The sequence below is a fragment of the Trachurus japonicus genome, chromosome 9 (genome assembly GCF_045865225.1).
Source record: "Trachurus japonicus isolate A0001 chromosome 9, Traja_1.0".
Lineage (NCBI taxonomy): Eukaryota > Metazoa > Chordata > Actinopteri > Carangiformes > Carangidae > Trachurus > Trachurus japonicus.
Window position 1 is genome coordinate 10078706 of NC_140915.1, and position 11002 is coordinate 10089707.

General features: G+C 44.7%; 1 protein-coding gene across 1 annotated transcript in view; it reads right to left on the bottom strand.

The window, feature by feature from the left end:
• The window catches only part of bmp2k (BMP2 inducible kinase), a 57535-nt gene extending 47416 nt beyond the window's left edge, over positions 1–10119 (bottom strand). Inside the window, exon 1 of the mRNA XM_085785895.1 lies at positions 9657–10119. Within this exon, the coding sequence (XP_085642021.1) occupies positions 9657–9819 (163 nt within the window). The 5' untranslated portion in view covers positions 9820–10119. The remainder of the gene's footprint in view (positions 1–9656) is intronic.
• Between the last annotated feature and the right edge of the window lie 883 nt (positions 10120–11002).

The window sequence follows — 11002 nt, forward strand, 5'->3', positions numbered from 1 at the left end:
AGTGCTGCTGGAAGGTTCTGGCAGTCGGCTCTCATACGTCTTACCTCAACAGGGTTTACAACTGAAGTGACAGACACAAGTGGCTGAGCTTAAAAAGGCTTTAAGATGAAACTGGGAATGAGACAGAGGTGCTGCGGGAGGAAAAGGATACACAAGGGTGAAAATGAGGGGCAGCTGTGAAACAGAGAAGTCCAAGTTCAACACCACCATGACAAATACACAAAGGAGGAGGCGGGGGGAAACGTTGCCTTCTCTTCATCCTTTGCTTTGACTTTGAAATCTCCTTCCAAGATGAAATGGCTATTTAACAAAAACAACAGAAAAAGTAGCATTTAGGAATATTATCTGTGTCCTCACTGTGTTTCATCTCAGAAAGCCAATTTGCAACAAAGAAAACACCACAGACTGGAGGAAAGGTCGTGTTGCAAGTACGACTTTGGAAAAAACGCTGACTTCAAATAAACAGAGCATGTGCAATCGTCTCTAAAATGTGCATTTGGACAATAGAAAACAGCGTCTGAAATGACAGACTGCTGCGGCAAAGAGTACGACGACGATGCTCTGGTGTCTAATAGCGCAGCTCCAGCTCCACATCTGACCACTGTGGTTGGTCCAGACTCAACAATGGGTCTTCAGTGAATGTGTGGTTACTGGTCGGGGTCGAGGAGCACGACCTTGTTTACGTGAGACCAAAACAAGTACTTCACTTCACCCTCATTAGCCGGCACAAACCACTGTTTCCCTGTGCTAGTTGCACAGAGCCAGTAGGTTGCACAACTTACCTGACTTTGCAAGTTTGCACCACGACACAAACACGGACCAAACTGACCTATAAGAAACATTTAGAGTTTGCGGAGTGTCAACAGTTATCATCAGTTAATGGGGGTTTTTAACCATATACCTCTTGCTAAAACCATGGTTTAAGAACTATAAATGACTCACCCTAAGTGACACATGAAAGCAGCAGTACGACTTTAGGGTGTAGATAAGCTGTTTTCTGCTTCAGGTGACTCAGTGTAGCTTTACGCTGTCCTCATCTTTCAAAGACCAGGTGTAGCTGCCACACCTGGTCTGAATCATGGGCAACGCCGACCATTAAAAGATCAGACTAGATCACCAGGAAATTGCACAAATGTAAAAACAACTATGCGAGTGACTTGATCAAACTATTGAGTCCCACAAGGCCAGCCCGTAAAAGTTGAAAGCATTACGTAACGTTTGTTATGATTCTGTATGCCACCCAGAAAGCCCACAATCAACTTCAAAGCGACGTCTCAAATCCCAGCCATCTAAACCTAAACCTCAGAGACAGACAGACAGCCATGAGGCAAGTTGTTTTATTTGATTATCAGAGCAAAAAAAAAACCCGACACACTCCTGCTCAGTTAGAGCAGCGGTTTTTTTTTTGGTTGTTGTTTTTTTCTATAGGAGACCGCAGGGACATGTTGGCACCGACTTGTTTATGTGCGTTCACACAGCCTCAGTCATTAAAAGTGAGGCGATCGCTCATCACTTCTCAGTCGTCCTGCAATCAAGTGTAGTCATGCACAAGTCACTGACATGCAGTCAAGTGTAGTGCTGACACAGGCTTACCGTCAGTTGTTAACCTGCACGCAGTCTCTCCGGTAACACCGACCTCGTCTCGGAGGCAGGACAGGAAATGTGTTGCATTTGTAACTGATTATTTAACATAAATAATATCCATCTCCCTTGTTATTTTGAGTATTTTGACATCAAAATGACACATTTCCAGGCTGTTTGCTGACTGACTGACTGACTGAGTTGATGCCACAGGCAGAAAAGAAAGTTAACATACTTTCTGTCCATGGGAAAACAAAAACGCTGGATCCTCATTCTCAGACAAACCCTTGACTCAAGTCCAACTAAAGATGAGGAGTTATGAAAACCTTGAGCTTCCCACAATCACGCATCTGCGAGCACATTTATACAAGCTGGCCTCACTGCAGCCCAAGCATTTCATTCATTCAAAAAGAAAAAAAGAAAGCTGTGAATGTGCATTATAACAGTGCGTCAGGACATCATTCTGCTCCAGTGTCACTTTAAAACGTTGTCTGTCAAACATGAAATGCACGGGGCGAAAAAAAATTGCTGTGGTGGACTTCCATATGAACGTCCCTCTGTTCCGGCCTCTCTCCATGTACGACCCGAGTTCACACCCACATTTGGCTCGGCGCCCTCCTCAGATCAGGCGATGATGAATTGTTAGAAAATCATTCATTTGCAGTTTCACAAAGAGGGGAGGGGCGGCAGTGGCAGTGGCAGCGGCAGCGGCAACGCAGAGAGGCAGATACAGAAGGCCTCAATGAGCAAGCACAAAGGCACCGATACCCATCACGGGACCAAGTGCTGCATCGTACCAGCATTCTTTCTCGGGTGCTAGAATAAGACAACAAAGGGGGCACAATGTGCCTATTCATCACCAGTACAGTATGCTAATAATGTAGATGGATGCATTCTCACCGCCCGGCCCTGGGCAGAGAGGGACGATCAAATAGGTCATTCAAGAAAACATTATCCAGAGGAAGCAAAAGCGTTTCAGACCTCCTGCACTTGTCTCAATCAAATTACAGCATCTGTGCGTTTACTTTAAGAGCATTTTGATGCTTGCACAAAGGCTGCTGCTCTAAATCATTACAAAATAAGTCATTCTATCCTCTGGTGTATTGAATGCACTGAGATTAGTTCGATCACTGCATGTTATTTTCAATAGATTTGTTATATAGAGAGGTGAGAAGAGGCAGGAAGGACCTAAAAACAACAACACATGAGGATATTTACAGGGTTATCTAGCAATAAAGTTCAACTTTGACATAAACTAGTGTTATGCCATCCTGCATGTCCTTGTGTTGGCCAATCAAAGAAACAACTGTGGCTCTCCAGAGTTGTAAAATCTTATCTTGTGTCGACGTCACTGTAAAAACACCAACTGAGGTAATATGGTGCTCAGTCGCTCCATCCAACACTCTGGTACTGATTTCAACTGTATCACTCTGCTGGAGAAAGTTAATCTAAACCGTGTCAGACTTACCGCTAAAGGGCGGCAGATAAGTAAAGTTTATTTACTTAACATTTGGCTTTGGCTCTCATTTATTAAATTCAACACAAACACAGGCCAAGAGACTCCCGACAAAGAGCTTATCAAACACACTTGACGCTGCGGCACGTGAAATAAATACTGGAATTAACTGTAACTGCCTCTACACTGATACAACTTGTGCTGTAAATTTCTAGAAGCGGCGCGGCCAGGCCTGTTTGGCGAGTGTGTGGCGTCCGTCCAGATCACGAGTGGCAAAGGACAAGGTGAGAGAGCCACGTGTTCGCTGTGAACACAGCAGCTGTTTGCATGGAGACGCTGTTTGCCGTTCTCCTGTTTACATGATCTGTGGCTCCTCGTGGTCACGGGAGTTCCTGCAACCCAAGGCTGACAAACTTACACAGCAGCACCGTAGCACATCCACCCCAGTGTCCACACGTTAAAGGGATAGTTCAACATTTTGGCAAATTGGCCCATTGCCATGATGCCTATTGTTTTAGGAGTAGTTTCGTTGTTAGATGATTTTAGAACGGCGGAGCAGAGCCGTGAGCTGCTCAGAGCTACACTACGGAGGCTAATGGGATTTCTTGGTTTCCCCTCATCAAACTCATCAAATACACAATCCAACAACTCCAAAACTCTCTGGTGGACAAGTTGTGACCTGCACATTCACCACGCTATGAGATAATAAGGAAATGGAGGTAAATTCATGCAAAACCACCGATGCGCGTTCCCGCCGTGGGTAGTTTTTCATAAAGCAGTCTCTGTATTTCCCTCTAAAACAACTCTGTCTGGTAACGTTCTGTTATTATCTCATAGCGTGGTGAATGTGCAGGTCACAACTTGTCCACCAGAGAGTTTTGGAGTTGTTGGATTGTGTATTTGATGAGTTTGATGAGGGGAAACCAAGAAATCCCATTAGCCTCCGTAGTGTAGCTCTGAGCAGCTCGCAGCTCTGCTCCGCCGTTCTAAAAATAGCTTGCACCGACAATTAAACGTAATGAAATGAACCTACTCCTAAGACTATAGGGATTATGGCAATGGGCCAATTTGTCAAAATGTTGAACTATCCCTTTAAGGACATGTTCGCTGACAACACGCAACTGGGTGAATTTCTGTGAAGTCAGCGTGTTCGGAGAAAAAAAAAGAAAGCTCTTTGTTTTGTGATAAACATGTGTCACTTAAAACCACCAGAGGAGCCGTCAGCTGAGAGCGGTGGTCGAGAAGAAGAGGGTTAAAGAGAAGCATAAAGTCTGCAAAGCTGCAAAGACGGAGTTGGTGGTGGCCCTAATCAGACCAGACAGTGATGTATTAGAAAGCTCGCTGCTAACGTACTTGTAAAACTGCAAACATAGGAAATGAAACCACTGAGCCAAGGTCTTCCTGTTAATTAGAAAGAAGCCAGTGACATTTTACCCTGAATTTACCCAACACATGCAAACAGCGACTGTTTGCCTTGTGCCCACAGCAGGCAGGTCGGAGCAAACGGCCCCGTTACAGTTGTGGTCTGGTGAATAAACACAAGTGACATAAGGGGGCTATTATGCAAGTTAAACTGACAACGAGACATGTTCCAGAGACAGTTATCTGTTAAATGTTTACCGGCTGCTCGGCAGAAGAGCTTAATGAAATATTCCAACTGCAGGTGCAGGGCAATCAGGTTAGGAACCGTCTGCTGTGTGCTGCTGCTACAACACTGACCTGGGATCTAACACAAAACCAACAGAGGGTTGACACAACAGAATAACTGCCCATCTTTAATCTGGAATAAAAGACACCTAAACATAATGTAACACAATTCACAGGAGCAGTAAACTAACTATTCCTTTCAATTCTGTACTTTCCAGATGAAACAATCCGTTATTATGCACATGATGTGTGCGTAATGACAGCAGGTCAAAGACTAACAGCTCTAGCATGTGTTTAGGGCATGCGACACCGCCAAACTTTGTGCGGCCAATGGTGCAGCTACACAATTTTTTCCAAAAGCCGTAATCCATCAAATTAATTTTCTTCACATCCCCCCCAGAATTTCTAAGGCCTCGACGACAACAATGAGAGCCCGAGGATAAAAAATGGTGACAAGCTCGCAGATGCATCCTGTTCCTTCATGTCACTTCTCTGTTCCTCTTGGAGACAGCAGCAGATAGAGCTCAAGAAGAGAAACCACAGAGGCTGAAGAGGAGTGGACGGAAATGACTGTGCTCCAGCTCCAGCTCCACAGCTCAGTGTAAGACCTGTCCAGCTCTGCAGATAATATGACTGGAAGAAGAAAAAACACACACACATCTAACCAGATGGAGAGAAAGTTTAGTTTTTTAAAGACATTATGATGTCTATTAGGGCTGTCAACCTTCCCCCCAAATCAGATTCAAATTTCTAATGCTTCTTTTGTTAAAGTGAAATTCCGGCGTAAGTGTAAACCATGGTCAAACACACCATAACACCGAGTTAGACCCCCCCTCGAGAGATCAATTTGCCCGACCGCTACATTCACGAGATCCACCAACTTCAGCAAATACCGCATTATCGCCACACACGGCGCTGTCCGGATCCACTGTCTGACCGCAACCAAAACGCCACCATTTGCCCAAAATAATGCTCAGAACTGCACCAAATGTCATCAATAGTACACACAGGGTCCCAGCACGTAGTACGAGTTGTCAAACATCTGCTAGCTTTGCCTGTTTTCTTTAGCAAGGAGATGCAACTCAACTCACCTACTTCTCCTCCGGGAGCCGCTCGTTGGTGAGGAAGCCCTGACGAGTCGATCACCGAGTGCACCGGAGTTCCGCAGCTCAATCAACAATGCTCATGGAAATACAATCAGAGTTTTTTTTTTTTTTATCTTGCATATCACTTTATAACTATTATTATCGAGTGCTGGCCACGATATAGGCGCAAATGAGCATTTTTAAGAGCTGCGGAACTCCGGTGCACTCGGTGATCGACTCGTCAGGGCTTCCTCACCAACGAGCGGCTCCCGGAGGAGAAGTAGGTGAGTTGAGTTGCATCTCCTTGCTAAAGAAAACAGGCAAAGCTAGCAGATGTTTGACAACTCGTACTACGTGCTGGGACCCTGTGTGTACTATTGATGACATTTGGTGCAGTTCTGAGCATTATTTTGGGCAAATGGTGGCGTTTTGGTTGCGGTCAGACAGTGGATCCGGACAGCGCCGTGTGTGGCGATATTGCGGTATTTGCTGAAGTTGGTGGATCTCGTGAATGTAGCGGTCGGGCAAATTGATCTCTCGAGGGGGGGTCTAACTCGGTGTTACGGTGTGTTTGACCATGGTTTACACTTACGCCGGAATTTCACTTTAAATATTAAAATTTTCAATGTTTCTTTTAATCAATTCAAACCAGTTTATTATTACGTCCCGTGTCCACTAAAGGACATTCAAACCAAATCTGTTTTGTAACATTTGCAACACACTTAAGTTTTACTAACTTAGTATAAAACTTCAAGAAGGGAAATCTGAAGTAGTGGGGCAACAGATCACAGTTGATCCGTGATCGGCACATAAGTGGTTTGCGGAACGATCGATGAAAAAAGAAAGAAGGTGTGCATGTGGTGTAGGCGCACCGCCCCAGCCGAATAAATGGGCAATAAAAAAACTTGCGACGCACAATGTTATTCTGCGTTGTTGTGGAAGGCACACGATCGAACGTTAGTTTCCACCTTCGAATGTTCTCATTTTTAAAATAATTCAAATTCTGTACGAATAGAAAAGTTCGTTCTGAAGCCCTAATGTCTATAGCTGTGCATTTGGCTTTGAGGGAATCCCATGACTACCATTAAACAGAGAGATGCTGGAAACAGCTGAGTAACGGACTGGGAATGATGAGCTTCTTGAAAACATCACATGATCCATTCAGTCAGTATCTATACATCGGTCGCATAAGTGACCAGCAACAGCAGGTCCGTCGGCCCAATGACATAAAACTTCACACGATGCTTTGTTTCCTTTTCTCAACAGGCGACTGTGACGACGAGCGCTGTCGGGTTTATTAATGAATCTGCTGACTTCAAAATGTCACTTCAGATGTTCTCGGTGCTCTCCGCCGCGCCACAATAGCAGGTAAATCCCAAATTTATCCTGACATTTCCAACACTTCACCGGCCAAGCCGTTCTTTAAATAGACGGCGAAGACAAGACCTTCTAAATGATTTCGCTGGTTACTCAGAAGAACCTGAAGAGTCAGCAGTCAGTCGGTCTGACATGCGACCAGCAGCTCTGACACAGCAATGGGCTCTTGTCCTCGTGCACTCATGACACCATAAAGTGTCTATATTTATAATTGTATGAAAGCATCTTGAAGCTGCTCATGCATTCACACTATGAATGTAAGAGGGAAGCAGGTGTCGGTTAGGAGGAGGAGGAGCAACTCCTCGCGTGTTGTATCATACTATAGAGCCATTGGTGCATTAATAAAACTATAACTCATCCACTTTCCAGACTGTTTAATGTGATATGATATGATTGGGATCTGAATTGATTTAATTTGCTAAAACAGAGCTCTGATTGCATGTATGATTATGGTTGACTGTGTTGAAACTGAGTTCTGTTTCTTCTCTTTTTGAACCTGCTTATGACTCAACAACAAAACAAAAGTAAAATTTAAAAAAAAGGGACTAAGTTGAATTGAGTTCAGGCAGATGAACTCTTAATAGCTCAACAGTAAATATAAATGTACTTATTCTATTTAGCAGAAGGATTCACAGCGACATTCTTGTTTCTTCCTATGAGTGAGCCTGGCTGTCGTCTATTTCTAAACACAGCAGGCACTCTTGTATGTGTGTGTGTGTGTGTGTGACAATGAAATATACTATTATATGATTAACAGTGCGGGCGGGACGGGCCCGGACAGGCTCAGACACACACACACACCGCTCAGCCTCGGTGGTGGAGAGAGAATGATGAGCAAAGGTCACAGTGTAACCTTGTGCAGCCACGGCCACTTCACATGATTATATGATGACACTGGATGCGTGACCGCTTGCAGGAAGTGTTTCTGTCTATGTGTGTTAAATGTAAGTGTGTGTGTGACTGACCAATCTGACACCGTGGCCTGTTTACAGCCTTGCTTACTTCCCCGACATGGTTGTCACGTCTGAAATGTTGATTTGGGAACTCTTTATTCAGTGTAATTACAATTAATAATCAAAAGTGAAACATATTTTAATAGTGTTTATTAACTCTAATTGACTCTAATATTATATTAACTAGTATTAACAGTAATGTTTTAGGTCGGAGTAGCTCTGATTCTTTACTTTGCAGTATCGCCTCGATCTGTAAATGAGGATTACAACGGTGTGACCACTTCCTAGAAAACAAATGACCCTGACAACTCGATGGCCATGCTGGGGAGAAAAGCTGGAGCATTAATATCGAATCGATGAACCGATTTTCTCCAGTTATTACACCGTGATAACCGCTGAACCATGAGTGAAAGAACAGCTGTTTTCAGAGGCGCGTTTCGCCGCAACACTTCCTCATTTTCTGCTCGTCTGACTGACTGTGTGTTGTTGTGAAGTTTCTCATTTCAACATTTTTTCTTAAACAAGGCTTTGTTACAGTAAGGAAAAGGAAATTTCCAATGTTCCCCCCCGAAGAAGAAGAAGCCTGTGGACATCTCTCTCAGAGACACATTGCACAAGACCTCCTTTATGTCTCTATCCCAGGCAAACGGCACTGTTGCTACTTGTTTTAATGTTGCAATCAAATCCAATTTGTATATGTAAACACACAGGTACAGTATCTCTCAACATCTCTGTGTCTTTGTGTTTCGACAAAAGAGTGAAACTTTTCATACCCCCCCCCCTCTTTTTTCTTTTTTTTTTTTAGTACGTAAATCCTCGGGGGGATAAAAGCAAACTGCAGCAGAACTTGTTGAACCTGAACATGTTGAACAAAGTGTTTTTCTTGCTTTGATGGCTGGATCTTTACATGCTGTATGTTGACACAGGAGGCTTGGACAGGGAGGGAGGGGGAGGGCGAAGGGGGGGTGTTATCCTCGGGGCAGCCCCCCACCCACCTAACCACCCACCCCAACCATCCATCCACCCTTCCCAGAGCAGCTGAAGCAGGATGTCAACTCCAGCTGCATGCATGGTGGAAAGGGAGGGAAGGAGGGATAGAGGGAGGGAGGGGTGGGGGGGTTGAAGTTACAAGTTTTTAATTCCAGCTCCAGCCAATGTACCAAATCCCTGTTGTCCCAGTTTAAGCACGAAAAGCGCACAGCCTGGAAGAGGCAGGGGCGACCTATTTCAATCACTCTGAAGATGATGATGATGACGATGAGGATTTCTTTGGGTTATTGTGCAGATGTTTTGGGGGTTTTCTTTGTATTTTTTTTTTTAGGGGGGTGGGGTAGAAAATAATAACAAAACTGGAGTTGAAGCTGCTGTGTGTCAGTCAGTGTAGGTTACTCACTCACTCTCAAAACTCAAAACAAGAGCATGATGACGGGTGTGTCCCAGAAAGAAAAAGTAAAACTATATTGGGGTGGTTTGTATTGTATTGTGTGTTTGTTGTATGAGACAGCTTATAAACACTTACTGTAGCCTAACTAACCTATAACACATACACATGCATACCTTCAGCAATGAGCTCTTCCACCGTGACTTGATACCGGCCGACTGCGAACACTTTCCCGAAGTAGCTGCTGACTCCGGAGCTGCAGCCCGAGCTGGACGCCCCTCCTCCTCCTCCGCCGAGCCCTCCGCTCTCAGACTTTGGCATTCTGGAAAACTTCTTCATCCTTGCAAACTTTTCTTCTTTTCTCTCCTATTTCCAAAGCAAATCCTTGTTTGTTTGTTTGGTTTTTGGTAGTAAAAAAGAACCACACAGACAGCAGTCCCAGTTCCTCCACCTTCTCCTCCTCCTCCTCTATCTACTTATCTGAAGTCTTTTCCTCTCCTGCATGCTCCGCTTCGTCTGGTTCTTCTTTTTCTGCAGGGAGGCTGTAACATTAAAAGTTACAGTTCATTAATACACAGCAAGGGGGTCACCGTTTTTGATGATGGTGAGGTGACAGCTGGTAGCATCCACTCGCAAATATCTTGCCTCCACACAAAAAAAGTAGCCTATGTACGATAGGAGAGGAGAGGAGAGGAGAGGAGAGGAAGAGGCGCTACTGCTGTGTTAGTTAGTTAGATAATGTGACACATCACGGGAGCAGCAAGGCAGGCTGCAGCGTGGTGCACAAGCCAACAATGAAATGAAAAGAGGGAGAGAGAGAGAGAGGAAGGGAGGAAGGGAGGAGGGGGGGTTGAGAAGAAGAAATCCCTCCTTGGTTTGTGTATATCCAGTCCGATAACCCCTCTTTCTCTCTCAAAGAGAAAAAAAAAAAACACACAGGCAGTAGTAACGTTAGCAGCAGCGGTTAGCTCGACCTTAGCTAGCGCAGCAACAACCGTTGGTTCCTCGGCGTAGAAACGAGCAGGTGGCGGCGGCGGCGTTGCTAACGTTAACGTCAACGTTGGTTAGGCTAACAAAGTAGGAAGCCGAGTCGTTTTTGTTCGGTTCCTCTCTTCTCTTCTTGTGTCATCATCTTCGTCTTCTCCACTCCCACTCCCACTCCCCCCCCGGCCGCGCGTGTCATTTCTGTTAACGTTAAACTTCTCGTGACTCTCTGTATCTGTAACGTTACGGTAGGTAGGTAGGCTGCTGCTGCTGCTGCTGCTGCTGCTGCTGCTGCTGCTACGAGACAGAAGTGGGTGGTTTGTTATTTACCCAATGAGACCAGTGACAACCTAACCTGATGACGTGGCCCCGCCCCCTTCCATTGTTGTGATTGGTGTAAGCGGAGAATGTATGGAAGCCGCTGCATGTCGGTAAAAGAGGGGGGAAATAAATGAATGAATGAAATGATGCATGATTTATAAATAATCATAAAATAAGTTGAGTTTTTAAAAAAAATAAAAATACACATGACTCTCTT